General features: G+C 37.6%; 1 protein-coding gene and 1 long non-coding RNA gene across 4 annotated transcripts in view; one reads left to right on the forward strand and one right to left on the reverse strand.

Moving 5' to 3' along the window:
* LOC139983339 (alpha-2,8-sialyltransferase 8B-like) overlaps window positions 1-18,400 on the forward strand; it is a 47,370-nt gene that overhangs the window by 27,015 nt on the left and 1,955 nt on the right. Inside the window, exons 2-3 of one of the 3 annotated variants that reach the window (XM_071996861.1) lie at window positions 15,776-16,354; window positions 17,095-18,396. In XM_071996861.1, the coding sequence (XP_071852962.1) occupies window positions 15,776-16,354; window positions 17,095-17,119 (604 nt within the window). In that variant the 3' untranslated portion in view covers window positions 17,120-18,396. Of the gene's footprint in view, window positions 1-1,074; window positions 1,596-15,775; window positions 16,355-17,094; window positions 18,397-18,400 lie in introns of those variants that run through there. The other 2 variants (XM_071996860.1, XM_071996857.1) reach the window with 2 other exon arrangements.
* On the reverse strand, window positions 2,266-5,586 carry LOC139983357 (uncharacterized). The gene is made up of 2 exons (XR_011798625.1): window positions 3,641-5,586; window positions 2,266-3,316 (listed from the first exon to the last, which is right to left on the reverse strand). It is a non-coding gene; the product is annotated as an uncharacterized lncRNA (long non-coding RNA).

The following is an 18,400-nucleotide window of genomic DNA, read 5'->3' on the forward strand; positions in this document are numbered from 1 at the left end:
TCCCTGGAAAATCATGGTGGGAATGGGTGATGGATCGCGAAAGAGGGGCAGGCCACGAGCATGATGAATGGATGGTGTCAAGCAGGCGACTGGACTGACTCTGGATGGACTGCGAGGGGCAACCAGGAGCCGGAAGGATTGGAGGATGAAAGTCATGGTCATCACTAAGGGTCGGACACGACTCGACGGCACAAGGTGAGAACTGGAATACCTTGGAAATATTATAATTTCTTTCTTGCAGTGACCATGCATCACTCTCCTTTTTAAATTCATGCAGGGCAGTTCAATTTTTCGCGACCTTGATGTTGTATCAGATTTTAAAAAATACCAATTTTTTCGCCAAAATAAAAATTCATTGGTTGCCCCGTGACAAACAGTGATGGAATATATCATATTTTATCTAGCATATCGTGCTGGTTTTCCAATGGCGCAAATACACACTGTATTATTTAAAGGGCAGCATTTTAGTATGGAACCTTTGCCAAACTGCTTTGATTTTTCTAGTAACTCCTCCAATCAGGGTGGTAAGTTATACCACTAGAGTTATTACCATACACAGCGCGAAATTTGTACTAACCAATTCATTGTGTGCATAACAATAGTACATGCACAATTCACACACATTCAACGTAGGTCCCCTTTATGCAATATACGAGGTTTATAGTGAGCTGCACATTGATTCCTGGATTTACGAAGAAAAGATGATTTAGTCAGAATTAAACATTTTTTTTGGGAGGGGGGGGGGAGGATGGTGTTATTATTATTATTATCATGGTTCTTTATATAACGAAAAAAATTATAACATATATATATATATATATATATATATATTCATGTGCGCTTTACACAGTATAAAACAATAATAAGAAAGAATTAAGAAAAAAATAAGTTAATAAAAATATTGGATAAAAGAATGTAATCATAACATGATCAACAGTAAAACAAATATATAGCAAGAAAAAAACTAACGAAATAATAATGCATCAAATGAATTCAGATATTATCAGCTTTGCAGTATAAAATGAGTCTTAAGTTTTGATTTAAAAAGGGTAACACTGTCAATAGCAATCAAACTGCTTTGATGTTTACTAGTATTGTTTAGTTTTGATAACTAATACAGACAGTTGGCACGTGTTTGCTATAATGTAATTCCGTGTCCCGTTTCATATAGTATTGACTAGGATATAGGCTACGATCATTCAGAAATTGTCTCAATTGGCAGTCCTAAATTGTCGTCTGATGAATATGCATACAATTCAACGACAGCATATTCTCCAATACGCCGCACGTTAGGATCTTACTTTGTGCGTTTTTAGCGATGTATGCACGGAGACCTCTGAACCATACTAAATATCGTAATATAAATATCGAATAAATATGGAGAGACTTTGTAAAAAACTTAAGGCTCTTTTGATATGTTCTGTTGTCATTCTTATGTTATTTGTGCTGTTACAGCGCAGTTTGAGAACAACATCAAGGATTAAAACGGAAGCTGAAATCGAAAAAGTTGTTACTGACCTTTACGTTTACAACATACAAAAAGCAAAGGATCGTGTGTTTGATGTACGTAAAATGTGCGATAAAATATGTGATAGGTAAGCGGCATTTCTCTTATCTATATGCTATATACGTTGCTTTGCTGTCTCAATTAGAGACTAACAAAGATCGTGAAAACGTATACGTTAGTCAATTTTGTAAATAAATTGAAGGTAAATTATAAATAAAGACTGCCAATATAAATATCCAACTAGTTATTTAGAACCTAGTTTTTCTAGCCAACTTTCCTAACCAACGCTGAGGAAATATGAATCCAACAAACGGTTGGGCATATATTGATCAATTACGGATCGGTTATGGTTTTACTCGTAGTTTGGATATTATACAGGCAATGCATAATAACTTATAAATTACACGAGTCGCATGTTGGGCAATGTTTATCATTCGTTGGCGAAATGTTGAATATGCATACTTAGATGTCTGGGTATCCGTTACTTCTAATTGGGTAACATATGTCAATTTATTGGTAGATATTTCGACATTATTTTAGCACTTTTCTCCCATTATCGTGTCATGGATAGTTCATCAAAATATTCATAATGATCTATACAGGTATTTTGAAGCCCCAGTTTTCTACTGACTATAAACAAAGCTGTTGAAAGATATACCTTAAAATAGGTGAATTGGCACCACCAAGGGTGAACATGGAAAGGTTAGAGGATGGTATACAAATATAGAATCAACCAAACCCCAAAGACAGATCTACCGTCACAGTATATTGAATAATGATTTATTGAACAACTCGAGGAAAATAAGTACAATTTTATAACTTCATATCCGTGAAAACAATGGCAAAACGGAAGATTTGTATATGCTGTAAAATTAGTTAGTTGCCTGAAATGCTATCGTAGCATGCTTCTCGTCCACTCATTGATATTGTAGCATGCTTCGCCCTCTCACCCATTGCTATTGTAACACGCTACTCTCATCCACCCATTGATTCTCCTGCCATTGCTTAGCCAAATGTGTTTATGTTACTTTGTCTATTTATTTCTCAAGTCAAGAAAATATAAGCATTACAAACCCATTCAATTAACAGTTAAATGATCCTGAATCAGAACCTGATTTTTGGGCACAAGTCTAGAGATGCTTTGAACGATGACCACATGGCTGATGTCTATACGAATTCTCCATTCAATAATATAAAACAAATGCAAAAGTTTTCAATGGAAGCACATATATCATGTCTCAACAGGTTTAAATTACAATGTAGTTTTGTCGGAACAAGGTTGGTTAACTAAGACCAGATCATTGTGATCCTAAACCAAAGCCAGGGTACCCTCATCATGTCATATTAGTACTCTATGTACAGGTTTGTAAATTGTTCAATTGATTATGTAACATACCACTTTCAAGATGTAATGGATGATATAAATACAATGAATAGTTAGGAATAAGAAAACAACTTTAAATCTGATGCGATTAATGCCTTTTAGAGTTCCTGTTTGCATCAGTAAAGTCAAAGCCATAAGTATCAAAGACTCCTGATAACTGTCTCTTTGTATAAGCTTCAATACTGTTAATAACTCCATGTGTATCATCAGCTATTCTCTTTGTAATTGGAGTAGCATTGCCTGATGATTTCCGTCTAGTAATCAATATAGCTGCTGATTCAGTAATTGTTTCATATTCCAAGTCTTCTTCATCTGCATCTGCATCACTGCTGGGTGAAGCTTCCCATTTTCATTGTCATCGCTTTAGTCTATGTCAACATATTGCTTGTCTCGTGTTGATATTGAGAAACTCCTATGGCTGGCTCCTGTAAGGAGAAAGCTTTGTAAATAGATGTTTCTTCAACATAAAAAGAATATATATTGTATTCATTATAACGATCGATTGACCAGTATCGGTATCAACCACGCGTAACGTAGATTAATACTGTTAGTGGCTGTCCTTCGGCCTAACTTAACGTTAGGCCTGTGATATTTGCCAGTAGCATAGGCTAAGTAGTAAGTAGGCTAGTAAAGTACTACTACGTAGCCAACAAATGTCTACATTAATGTATATCATGTACGGTTATCTAGCGTCAAGTTAGCTCCCAATGCCTTATGTTAGTCATATAAGTAATATTAGTCATACTTACATAAATTAGACTCTGGATTCAATCGTTGCAGCTACCATAAAAATTAAGCCATATGCTAGGTCTCACTTGGACTAGTATTGTTATTCGCTATGCTTTTTGGCCTAACCTTACCCTATCATTTGGTTTACCAATATTTACATCCTATTCATGTATTCGTCATTGTTTACCCTTTAATAGTACACCCGTATTTGAAACGTGTCTATCACCTCAACAACACCCCCCCCCCCTTCCCCGTCTATTTTAAAGGATTTCTTCGATAAGCTGGTCAATCTTCTGTATTTCATATACAACCGGGCATGAAAGTATGAGCTACAGTATGCAACGATAAGTACTGTAACGTAGGCCTACGTTGCTTCATGTACACATAATTGTATGGGCAAACAGTTTATTGCTCCTTTGTAGAAATTGGGTGAACTTTGCATAGCTGTTAACTAAGTTCTTTGTCACTATAAGTTAATTAGCAATTAGAGCAGTGATATTGTCCAATGTTATATATACGTATAGTTTGCGGGTAAAGAGAATCAGGCGAGAAAAGGAGAAGGCTCTGTCCAAAGTGCAATATATGATATGCACTATAAATGGGTATATATATTTCAACGCGTGGGACCAACTGAAGAGCATAAACAAAACCACACCATATTAAGACACGACAAAAGTGCATTTAGGATAGGCCTAACACACAGGACAATATTTAAAAGGTCTATGCTAGCTCTTCACACGCTCATTGTTACGCCAGAAATTCCTTCTGCTGTTGTTATTGTTGCTGTTGTTTAAATGTTGTTAAATATCACATGTTTAAAGTGCACAAAAAATTTCGAAAGGAAAACTTGTGTTGAAATGTCATCTGTTGTTAGGAAACTAAAAGAATGCTTTTGGTTACTAGGTTATTAGAATTTAAACAACAAAATTGACCAGTGGCGTAGGAAGGTACTTTTGAGTGGGGGGCTGAAGACTGATGGCCGGCCTGGGGGAGGGGTCTAAGGGGAGGGGGTGTCCCCCTCCCCTTTGGATTTTTTTTTGCATTTCCAGGTGGCCTCAGATGCAATTTGGTGCAATATAGCACATTTCAACCCACCCAATCCATTTTGTATATAATTTTGCATTTTCACCTGGCCTTAGATGCAATTTGGTGCTCCAAATGAGATTTTTTTCTCATTTGGAAATGAAAAAGGGGTTTTCTGACTTGCGAAGCGGGGGGGGGGGGGGCGGAATGATACTTCCGCCCCTCCACATTTTTCACTGGGGGGCTGGCGCCCCCCCAGCCCCCCGGTTCCTACGCCCTTGAAATTGACATTTTGACCCCCACTGAGGAGTCACCATCATTATTAACCGAACTTCAAGGAGCATTCAGGAGATTTGGCATATTTTAAAGGTGAATCGTGAAGACCAAAATAGCTATCTACAAACAGTAATTTAGTTCTTCATTTGATCTTGGCTTAAACATTTGAAAGCCCGAATACTGCATTACGTCGCCCTTTAACACAATAACCATAAAATTTTAGCCCCATGTTTGACTATCGTAAAGCTCGTTACAGCGTGCATCTACCCATACTGTAAACAACAGACCTGTATGCCCAAAGCCATGTAGACGTGTACACCTGTACTGCTTACCTCTGTACAATTAGCGATCATGACCATATTAATACTTGTGTTGAAAGATGGATTCTCCATGACCTCTACTTGTCATAGCAATGTATATTATAACCATAATTATAGAACTAGTATAGTCTGGACTAAATATGTTTAAAAAAAAAAAACATTCTACTCATGTGGTTACTTTATGACTATAATACATGTTTAGTTTTTGGAATTCATCAGGTGACCCAGATGTGACAGAATTACAGTATTAACACTGATTAAAATGAACGATTGTTATCCATCATGATTAGTGTTAGACCGGTGTTTGACGGTTGTTTGACGGTTATTGGACGGTTGTTGGACGACTGTTAGATGTTTGTTGGACGTGTGTTGGAGGTGTGTTGGAGGTGTGTTGGAGGTGTGTTGGAGGGGTGTTGGAGGGGCGTTGGACGGGTGCTGGACGGGTGCTGGACGTGTGTTGGACGTGTGTTGGACGGGTGTTGGACGGGTGCTGGACACGGGTGCTAGACGGTTGCTGGACACGGGTGCTGGACACGGGTGCTTGACACGGGTGCTGGACACGGGTGCTGGACACGGTTGCTGGACACGGGTGCTGGACAGGGGTGTTTGACACGAGTGTTGGACACTGGTGTTGGACACAGGTGTTGGACACGGGTATTGGACAGGCGTTGGACACAGCTGAGCATCAGAGTTTGCACAGAAACCATCTCTTACAAAATTAATAAAACAGTTCAGATTTTCAACTTGTTAATAATCCCGATCAATGATGGTATCAGGATCTTATATACAATGTATATATTCCTTTCGAATTGAAACGTGATACTTTTCTCTTTAAAATTACTGTGCTTGGTGGAGAGTGGATAAACTTGCTTGGTTTTCGTGTCCAGCTTCTGTGTGACGTCTCATTTAAATAACATATGGTTACTGAATTTTTAAAACCTGCACTATAGCTCTAGATGTTAAGCTGGGCATGCTTTCGTTGTTTTTAATTCCTTCTTTGTACTTGACATTACGGTATATGTTTCCGCTTTCTGTGTCGGTGCCTTATAGGCAGTAAACTTTATCTTCCTATGTTAACCTGAATGGTCTGTATACATGTTTCCGGTGAAACCAACTTTCCGTTGAATTATTTGTGTGTGTCTAGAAAAGGAATACGTCTCTGTATACTCTTTTATATATCGCTCTGTAAATAAAAATAAAAATAAAATAAAACTGTTAGCAAACTACTTATCCACTAGAGAGCCTGTGTAGGAGAATGCGTAAAAGAAAGTTGGCCTGACGTTTCGATCCTAGCAGGATCTTCTTCAAAGGCTGAATGACAAGTAAGAGTAACAGAAGGGACAAAACCACATATAAAATACAGACAGGTTAATGAGCATGGTGAACACAAAGAGATTGATGTAAGGGGATTAGTAGACAAGGAATGGAGAGAAGAAAGAACAAAGAAACTTCTAATCCTTCACCCATTCAGCATGGTACTTTCAAATGTGGTCGTTCTTCAAGATGCATCATCTGCAGCCACCACATTGTTGAATCCAATGCCATCACCAGCCACAGCATGCAACGCACACACAAGACTAAGGGTCACATCACTTGCACAACCACTAATGTCATATATCTGATCGCGAGTTTGCGGCATCCATTATGTTGGCGAAACCAAAACCACCCTCAAGAAGCAATTCTATGGTCACAGATCCACAGTCAACACCATAAAGACTGAGCCCTCAGTTAGAGAACAATTTGACCTTCCCAACCATACCATTAACGACATGTCCCTACAGGGGATTGAATCCTTAGGTAGCCATCCTGACCTAGTACGAATCAGCAGAGAGAGGCTGTGGATGCAACGCCTTCGCAACATCTCCTTCTCCACTTGTCCACCCCCCCCCCCCTTTCACTCCTTTTCTCATAACTCTCTTCCATTATTTTTTCTCCACAGCTTTCTGTCTTTGTCCTTCTCCAGTTTATTCCCCACCCTTTTCCTTTAATCCTCTCTTTGTCCCTCCACTGTTTACCTCCTACCGCTCCTCTTTCCCTGTTGGTTTCCTTCTTTCTTCTCTCCATCCCTTGTCTACTAATCCCCTTTCATCCATCTCTTATATACATACATACACATATATATATATATATATATATATATATATATATATATATATAAACCAATAAATCCAGCCTTTGGTCGACATCTGTTCAAAGTTAACATTTGGTGGAAAAAAGGTTGTATATCGAAAACATGTGTAATTGAGTTAATGAATTCCTTTGCCATTCCTTCATCTGTCGTTTTCAATACATAGTCGGTTAGAGATATACACTTTTTGGGCCTTGATTGGTGTCCACTTAGCGTTTTTTATATCAATTGCAACACATTCTAGACGAAGGGTGGGCTTTGAATGCAATGAGCGTGGTTGATGGTATTGATTGCAGGAATGTAGAGCGATATTCCGCATGTCAATTTTCTCCAAAGTCTCCAAAGATTGACAGTATATCAGTTACTTTCATTAGAAAAGTTCTTAATCTCTTTAACTTTGGGCCGTCTGTTATTAGATGGTTTGACACTTTCTATAGTGATAATTACTCATCAGTGTTGGTAAATGGTTTTCTGTCAGAAAAATTTCCCATTGAGCGTGGTTGTAGGCAGGGTGACCCTCTGTCCCCTTATTTATTTATTCTTTCTGCTGAACTTTTGAATAGCCTCGTTAACAGTGATGATTCTATTCGTGGTGTTGATATTGGGGGACAGGTTTTCAAAACTGTTCAATACGCAGACGATACAACCTTTTTCATGCATGGTGACAGTACTTCTTTCAATAGGGTTATGGTACAACTTGACTATTTCAGAGATTTGTCTGGTCTCAAATTGAATTTGGACAAGTCCCTTTTAGTGGGACTGGGTAGTTTGAGAGGGCTTTTCATTCCACTTGATAAGAAGTATGCTATTCGTTGGAACACAGGTGAAGATTTCACTCTCATAGGAATTGTTTTCAATACAGATTTGGGGGGCATGGTTAATAAAAATTACGATAAAGCATTGAATAAAGTTTCAAATGTGATAAAATTGTGGGAAAAGCGTTATCTTACAGCGCTTGGTCGTATTACAATTGTTAAGTCTCTCATGTTACCATGTTTCAACTATTATATCATGTCACTTCCGCTGCCTGACTTGGAGTATAGAAATAGGGTAAATTCTCTATTTTTCCGTTTCGTATGGAAAAATAAACCAGACCGTATTAAGCCGTAAACAATTAAAGCTCAGTTATGCAGATGGAGGGTTGAATATGATAGATTTTTCTAAACATTGTGAGGCACTCAAAATAAGCACTTTTGGTCGTCTTCTGAAGAGTGATCATTTCAGCTTCAGCTCTTGTTATTTACGTAAATATAACATTTGCACCGACATGTTTTTTACCAATAGGGATTTCTATATAAAATTAGCTAGTTTGAGATCTGCTAACCCCTTTTGGAGAAATCTCTTTGAAATAACATATATATTTATTCGAGATGAGCTATCTACCATTAATGATGATGCGACCATATTAACTATGCCTCTCTGGAATAATGGGCTGATTGAAATTGGTAACAGTCCAGTGTATTACAAGCGCTGGTATGACAAAGGTATCCGTTTTGTTTACGATTTTGTCACAGTTGATGGCAGGTTTTATAGTTTTGACAATTTCATTCAAAAGTATCTTGTTTCCACGAATTTTGTAGAATATTATGGTATTATTAACTCCATTGAAACTTTTTGGAATGGATCTCCTGCTCTGGATGGGAATATGGATATTGCTTTTCCAAACAATTGCTATTTTAACAAAATGCTTTACAACGGTATGTTCCGTTCGAAAGATATTTACAACAGGTTACTACAGGAATCGAAGTTGATTCAGAAATCCTATACGAAATGGTGTGGTACCCTCGATATTACTGAGGAAGATTGGTCTTTTTATTGTTCAGTGCCATTCAAGTGTTCTAGTGATGTTAATTTGAGGTGGTTTCAGTATAGGCTGCTTCAGAGGATTATCCCGTCCAATAAGTACTTGCATTTAATAAAAGCAATTACTCATGACACTTGTACTTTTTGTCATAGGTATGTTGAGACAATTGAACATTTGTTCTATTATTGCCCACTCTCAGCTAGGCTTTGGAATCATCTCCAAACTTTGTTAAACAATATAGATATTGGTATAGTACTAGACATTAAGACAGTGTTGTTAGGTGCGGACATTGCCAGAGAGCTGAATTTGATTATAATTTTAGTTAAGAAATTCATTTTCAACTGCAAAGTACGGAAAGAAATTCCACTGCAGAATAAGTTACTATTGTTTCTGAGGGACTATTTTCTTTTACAAAAAAAAAACATTTTGTTGCGTAATATGAAAAGCAGTGTTTGGAGGAAATATTGGTACCCTTGGATATAATTTTTTACAACTTCAGAATGTATTAAAATAAATAATTTTTAGTCTTTTCTAGGAATTTTCACTAAGTCACCATTAGAGTGCTATATTTTGTTAAGTTATAGTTGCAAGAGAAATAAAAAAAAGAGAGAGAAAAAAAATTCTCCAAACTCGTAAATGGAGAGTGGATTTTTTGATGGGCGAGAAATTCCCAAGCAGGTGGGTTGACTCATTAAATTGTTTGTCGAGGATAGCTTTGCACAATATTGGGCTCATGAAACGATACAATGTTATAAATTCCATACACACATACAATACAAGAAAACCAAACAGTAAAGTAGGTCCTGTCTTTTGCAAACAAAATTATATTAATTCCTCTAAGAAACATTGCAAACAAAATTATATTACTTCCTCTAAGAAACAAGCAAGCATACCATGCGATGGTGAGGAATGGCAACAAGTAGCTATTATTATTTCTACTATTTCCAGTGTTTTACTTATGACATGCACACAGCACCCCCCCCCCCTCCCCCCGACAAGTAAATTGTTTTGTTTCAAAAAAGTGTAAAACTTATGCACCAAGTGGCTCCATGTAGGTTTTCATGTTTGAAAAATATCCAGGCTCTGAGAGGTAATGTACCATCCTCAGAACCCCAGTATAAGGTTGCGTTAACACGCCGAGGTACACATTTTAATATTCCCAAAGGAAATCATGCGTATGCCCATAGAGGAGAGTGTTCTAATCTCATTATAGTATGTATTTCAATATTGGTAAGGAAGTTTAAATGTCTCTTCGAGGAACTATGCCATCAGGATGTCAGGACAAGAGATTTAAATTAATTGGCAGTCGACCATATTAGGGGCAATGCAGAATATGTCGTATGCAACACAGGGTTTTGAAGCAGTTTACTTATTATGGCCGAAGGTCTTTCTAGAGTGCTGTTTTGGCTCACCCCTGTGATGTCGGAGTATAAAATCACACTGATAAAATGGAAATATATACTGCCAATATTCTTTGCACTCACACGTTGCCTAGAGTAGCTGACATAAAGATCCAGCATGAACTGTCATTTAACAGACACCAGATATGAAATATTTATATTATGAAAATCAAAACACAACTTTTCTTTGAAGTTGGCTTGTTTAATTTAAAACAATAACAAGGCAGTGAGATTTAATTTTAAAACAATCATACTGAAACCTGCCAGATAAAATTATATAAACCCAATTGATAAGAGAGAATTAATATTGCCTCTGATGCAAGACCAGGAATGAAAATGCTTAAAATATGCAGCTATATGCAGATATATGTTATAAAATATATTTTTTTTCTACAATCATAACTTCTGGAAGTACCATCTAGCAGTTTAGTTAAATATCTAAATACAATAATAGAAAAAAAAAATTAACCTTCTTGAAGGTGAGTTAGAAACTTGATAACACATTTGGGGATGTATGTGATCACTTTATATTAAAATGAGCATTGGAAGTTATGTATTACAGCCTGTCTTTTATATGGCTGTGGAGATAACCCCCAGTAGAAATAATGCCTCACTCATGTCAAGAGTAAGGACTACACTAACATATCTGTGTTGCATTAAGTTTTATTAGTGTGTGTGTCAAATGTCTCAGTAGCGTATGATACAACTATTGACAGCTTTGCAATGAAGATACACCTATCAAACTTTTCCGTAAAACACGTAAAACATGAAGTCCTCTTAATGACCCAATTTGAAATCACTAACTTACACGTCATTCAACTTCAACACGTGGTTAATAGTTGAAGAACACAAACTAAAGAGAAGGGAGTTATACACAAAATTTATTGCGCTCTCCGAAACAAGGACAAGTATTTCCATTTTGTGATAGGTACCTATGAGTGGTCGAAAAATATTGTTCAAATATACGTGGACACCAAATTGTCGACGAAAAGTAGAAGTCCACGAAATGGCTCAATTTTTACCATGGAATATCGAAAATACCAAAGTATACATTTTGCAATATATATATATTTATATATATATATATATATATATATATATATATATATATATATATATATATATATATATATATTATTAGAGAAAACCAGAGAAATAAGATATGACTCATAATTGACAAATAAGGAGTAAGTTTTAGAAAATATATTGGAATTTTCGGTCCCCCTGGGACCTTCGTCAGCAATACTTGGCAGTCGAATGAGAAGTACAAAATGTGACACAATGAAAGTATGACGCTAGATAAGTGTAAGTTGCAATGATGGAATTAAAACCAAATAAACCATGACTATACAGGAAGCGGATTAAGGAGCAAAGAACGGATTACATATGCTTGTAGAACTGGTAGTTGTTAAGGGGTCCCAAGTCTTTGTTGAGGCCGGTGATGTGAGACTTAATACGAAAGATCCAATCGATTTCTTTACGTTTACGTTCAGTAGTTGATTTGAAGTTCGAGGCAATTAAAATACATTTTAGGTTTTTTAGAGAATGACCATGAAGATTGAAATGTTCGGACACTGGGAATCCTGCAAAATTATCACGAATAGATTTTTTGTGATTATTAAAACGTAAGCGGAATCGGGAGCCTGTTTCACCTACATAATTGCCCTCTTTGCAAAGTACACAATAGAAAATGTAAATAACATTAATAGAATCACAAGAGAGGGAAGGGGGTCTAAGACTAAAGTCAACATTGGGAATCTTGACCACGGTGCCTGGGGTAATATGGGGGCATATTTGGCATCTAGGTTTACCGCAAGGAAAATTGCCTGCGGAGGTGGAAACTGAGCGGGGGAGTCTGGGGGAAGTGAGAAGAAATTTAAGGTTGGGGGGTTGACGAAATGCTAGCATGGGGGGTACCTTAAACGATTCTCCTACAGACTGATCGTCTTGAAATACAGCAAATTCCTGTTTGATGGAGCGAATGAAAGATTTGATGAGGGGGTTGTAACTGGTAACGAACGGAATGCGTGTGTTGGGACTTTTAGACTTGTATTTTAATAAGTCCTCACGGCTCAACTTGTCGGCCCTGGAAATACCCTGTCTAATTAAGTGAAGGGGGTATCCGACGTTCAAGAAATAACCAGTTAATATGGATACCTGGTGTTTAAAATCACATGGGTTGGAGCAAATGCGTTTAAGTCTAAGGCATTGGCTGTAAACAATAGAACTCTTGAGATTATGTGGGTGAAAACTATTAAAGTGTAAATACATATGAATATCAGTGGGCTTATAATAGACTGAAGTGGTTAAGGAATTGCCATCCAACTTGACCAGAACATCTAGGAATGAAATTTGATGTTTGGAAACTTCGACAGAAAATTTAATGCTGTCATGAAAAGAATTAACATGATCAAAGAAAGACTTAAGAGATTCTTCACCATGTGGCCAGACAAAAAATATATCGTCAATATATCTATAATAATGTGATGGCTTAAGAGGAGAAGTGGATAGCATTTCCTGTTCTAATTCGTGCATAAATATGTTGGCGTAACAAGGTGCCATCTTAGTGCCCATAGCGGTACCATTGATTTGTAGATAATATTTCCCGTTAAAAGAGAAATAATTATTACTTAATATGAAACGTAAAATGGGACCAAGATCATCACCTAAAGTGGGGTTGGTGGCATGCTCACGAAGAAAATTTTGACAAGCGATAATTCCCTCATCATGAGGGATATTAGTGTACAAAGAGGATACATCCATAGTAACGAGTAAGGAATTAATTGGTAACGCCTGAATAGTGTTGAGAATTCTCAAAAAATGCGTAGTGTCCTGTATATAAGAAGGAATATGGGTTAATAGAGGGTTGAGTACGGAGTCCATGTATCCTGAAAGATGCTCAGTTAGCGTACCAATTCCTGAAATAATAGGTCGGCAAGGAGGGAATAGCTTGAGTTTCCTGGCTAGCTTACAAATGTCAGAACGGCGGATATTCTCAGGGTCAGAAGGGGTCACTCCGGGTAGTGCTTGTTGAGCCTCTGTTATTAATTTAGGTAGTTTGTGGACTTTAGGTAGAGTATAGAACGTACCCAACGACGGATCCTTAGGTGTAAGTTCTGCTATCTTGGTTGCTACGTGTTGTGGTACCGATTGACATAATTCGTCAATTTTGGGTTGGAAGAGTCTGGAAGGGTCTTCCGGTAATATCCTCTTTGTACACTAATATCCCTCATGATGAGGGAATTATCGCTTGTCAAAATTTTCTTCGTGAGCATGCCACCAACCCCACTTTAGGTGATGATCTTGGTCCCATTTTACGTTTCATATTAAGTAATAATTATTTCTCTTTTAACGGGAAATATTATCTACAAATCAATGGTACCGCTATGGGCACTAAGATGGCACCTTGTTACGCCAACATATTTATGCACGAATTAGAACAGGAAATGCTATCCACTTCTCCTCTTAAGCCATCACATTATTATAGATATATTGACGATATATTTTTTGTCTGGCCACATGGTGAAGAATCTCTTAAGTCTTTCTTTGATCATGTTAATTCTTTTCATGACAGCATTAAATTTTCTGTCGAAGTTTCCAAACATCAAATTTCATTCCTAGATGTTCTGGTCAAGTTGGATGGCAATTCCTTAACCACTTCAGTCTATTATAAGCCCACTGATATTCATATGTATTTACACTTTAATAGTTTTCACCCACATAATCTCAAGAGTTCTATTGTTTACAGCCAATGCCTTAGACTTAAACGCATTTGCTCCAACCCATGTGATTTTAAACACCAGGTATCCATATTAACTGGTTATTTCTTGAACGTCGGATACCCCCTTCACTTAATTAGACAGGGTATTTCCAGGGCCGACAAGTTGAGCCGTGAGGACTTATTAAAATACAAGTCTAAAAGTCCCAACACACGCATTCCGTTCGTTACCAGTTACAACCCCCTCATCAAATCTTTCATTCGCTCCATCAAACAGGAATTTGCTGTATTTCAAGACGATCAGTCTGTAGGAGAATCGTTTAAGGTACCCCCCATGCTAGCATTTCGTCAACCCCCCAACCTTAAATTTCTTCTCACTTCCCCCAGACTCCCCCGCTCAGTTTCCACCTCCGCAGGCAATTTTCCTTGCGGTAAACCTAGATGCCAAATATGCCCCCATATTACCCCAGGCACCGTGGTCAAGATTCCCAATGTTGACTTTAGTCTTAGACCCCCTTCCCTCTCTTGTGATTCTATTAATGTTATTTACATTTTCTATTGTGTACTTTGCAAAGAGGGCAATTATGTAGGTGAAACAGGCTCCCGATTCCGCTTACGTTTTAATAATCACAAAAAATCTATTCGTGATAATTTTGCAGGATTCCCAGTGTCCGAACATTTCAATCTTCATGGTCATTCTCTAAAAAACCTAAAATGTATTTTAATTGCCTCGAACTTCAAATCAACTACTGAACGTAAACGTAAAGAAATCGATTGGATCTTTCGTATTAAGTCTCACATCACCGGCCTCAACAAAGACTTGGGACCCCTTAACAACTACCAGTTCTACAAGCATATGTAATCCGTTCTTTGCTCCTTAATCCGCTTCCTGTATAGTCATGGTTTATTTGGTTTTAATTCCATCATTGCAACTTACACTTATCTAGCGTCATACTTTCATTGTGTCACATTTTGTACTTCTCATTCGACTGCCAAGTATTGCTGACGAAGGTCCCAGGGGGACCGAAAATTCCAATATATTTTCTAAAACTTACTCCTTATTTGTCAATTATGAGTCATATCTTATTTCTCTGGTTTTCTCTAATAATATTTTCTTTTGGAGTAAACGTGGATTTTCGTTATATTATATATATATATATATATATATATATCACATATAATGGTGGCCAATATTCACAAAGAGTGCTCTATGCCAAGGCAGAGCTAGAATATCACTAAAGTACCCGTGAAACTCGTAACCACGTGATATATTGTATGTTTTGAGAAGAGCTTTAACATGTCCGATGAAAAAAATGTTTTCGAAATGTCTTTCCATGTACAACTTTTACATCTTGTTTTATTTCTGTTTTCCTTGTATACCCTGATACCACACAACTGCGTATACTGTGTATATTAATTTGAGCCTCATTTAAACCATTTTTTACGTTGAACGTAGATTTTTTTTCTCTGACTCTATATCTTTCAGAACACTGCAAACCTGTTTTTCTACGGATATCACTATTTTCGTCTATAAAAACGCTGAGCCAAAACAAATGCTATTCGAACAAACCTTTGGCAAATGGAAGAGCAAAGAGGAGGGATTTTCTAGTAAGAGAAAACAGTGTCCTATTAACGAAATAGACTCATCGTTCGAAACATTGACAATGCATCCGAAATGTGCAATAGTAGGAAATAGTGGAATACTCTTAAAGAGTAAATGCGGCAATGAGATTGACAAGCATAATTACGTCATGAGGGCGAATATGGCGGAAACAGAAGGTTTCAGTAATGACGTAGGCAACAAGACAACGCTAATGATGATCAACGTTGAGATGACAACTAAAATATTCAACGATACCATTTTTCCTGATAATGGTACGGTCTATGACGCTATAATGGATAATCTTCGATCGTTAAATGATAGTATTCTTTGGTTTGCAAAAGGATTGCCACATGGAAGTCCATTTTCGAAACAGCTTCATGATATAGCTGGATACGTTAAGAAGAAGAACTTAAATACCAGGTTTGCGTTCAGTTACAAGACTGCTGGCGGTTTAGCTAAGAAGTAAGTATACACGCTTATGATGTCTCAGTTTTCATGTATTCAAAAGTGCTATATATGACAGACTCGGCCTTTATGCAAGGTTTCATCATGAATGCTCGAATTGTGACAATATGTTGCCTCTGTCATTGTTGGGAGAGGTGGTAAAGTATTGAAACCTAAGTGTTTCTTTATTTAATGCACATTCTTTATTAAATGACATTTACATTTTGTATTGTTACTTGAAAACTCCACATCAATATCGTGTCCCTATAATTGAAGTGTTAACCATTCGGAGTAATTACTCAACCTCCTCCCCCAATGTTACTCCAGTGAGTCCCTCGAAAAAAAGGGGTCTGTGATGTCATGCCCCCTCATAGTACGGTCTTTCGTTGATTAAGACACCAAATGTGGAATGCTTGTTTACCTGTCGATGTTTCAGATATTGTCACAATATCATTGGGGTAAAAGAACATTAACGCTTGCAGCGCAATAATATCGACAGCAAGATTCACTCGATTGTTAGATGCATTCACAAAAATTACCCAAAATTTGAGTTATTTATATCTCGTCATATAAAATGTTATGATAATGTAATTCTGGCCTTATGATACAGACAGATCATAGCAGTTTATTGAGCAGAGAACTACAACCGCTGGAATTTAACTTTCAGTGTAAACTGTAAGGGATTATTCACTCTCTAAATATGGATCCATATCATCTATATAACAGTTCTTGTTGCTTGTTTTCTTTTCGCAAATTAGAAATATTGGAACGAGGCATATGTGAAGCACCAATTACAAACCGCTCTAATTGCCGTGTCCGCGATGAACAGTTACATATCAAGGATGAAATGAACAACAAAAAAGAGACGCTTGTTTTGTTTTTTGTAGAAAAAAAAAGGTTATTCTTTGTTATTGAATTTTACGCACTATACATCCAAACCATACTTGATCACGAACACAGAGAGAGACCGTTCCTGGTCGGTAGGGCAGGGTTTTGTTTTATATGGGGTAGACAGTCCAGTTTGTTCACGAACACAGAGAGAGACCGTTCCTGGTCGGTAGGGCAGGGTTTTGTTTTATATGGGGTAGATCCTCCAGTTTGTTCACGAACACAGAGAGAGACCGTTCCTGGTCGGTAGGGCAGGGTTTTGTTTAATATGGGGTAGATCCTCCAGTTTGTTCACGAACACAGAGAGAGACCGTTCCTGGTCGGTAGGGCAGGGTTTTGTTTAATATGGGGTAGATCCTCCAGTTTGTTCACGAACACAGAGAGAGACCGTTCCTGGTCGGTAGGGCAGGGTTTTGTTTAATATGGGGTAGATCCTCCAGTTTGTTCTGTTGCTGTGTTGCACCGTATTATTTGTGTTTGTTCTGTTGTAAAAAAAAAAAAAACTTGTTTGGAGGAATAGATGTGATGTGGTGTTTAGGGGGAAATTTGCCAGTTGACAGGCAGTCCTGGAGGTGGTGAAGTCTGACATTCGCCTTCAGGTTGAAGGCGATTTTCGCCGTTTATTTGGGGCTGCCTTTTTTGGACGCTGGTGTGCTGGGTCGGGGTATTTCGTTTCGCTGCGTGCTGGTCGTCCTTTTGTGGTTTTTTGAATGTTTGAGTTGGTGGTTGGGGGTTTGTCAAGGCAGGTCGGTGGGCGTATTTACTTTTTTGGCTCGCTGGACTTGAGTTTCGTTTGTCAGAATGGGAAGGTTCGGTAGAGCCGTTTGGCCGTGACGTTTTGGATCCCGCATGGCGAGTCACGAAAAAAAAAAAACACACAGAGAGGTACATGCCGAGGCACTGTAAAGTACTGTGTACTAGTTTATTACATTATAAAACATGTATATTATGCATTGGGCATTACGATAGTTAACCAAACTTGACGTTGGGAAACCCGATTATCTGTAGTTTCATTTCTCAACGTACTCAGGTAATCCTTTAAAGATAACCGCTCTTCCGGGGCGAAGACGTTATCCCAATAAATTCAGGTTTGTAGGTTACTTCAACGTGGATGTATTTCACTTATTTGCTATTCGTTTTGGGTAAACCATTTCTTATCTCTTATTTCCTAACTTT

This window comes from Apostichopus japonicus, chromosome 16, assembly GCF_037975245.1.
Source record: "Apostichopus japonicus isolate 1M-3 chromosome 16, ASM3797524v1, whole genome shotgun sequence".
In the NCBI taxonomy this organism is placed as follows: Eukaryota; Metazoa; Echinodermata; class Holothuroidea; order Aspidochirotida; family Stichopodidae; genus Apostichopus; species Apostichopus japonicus.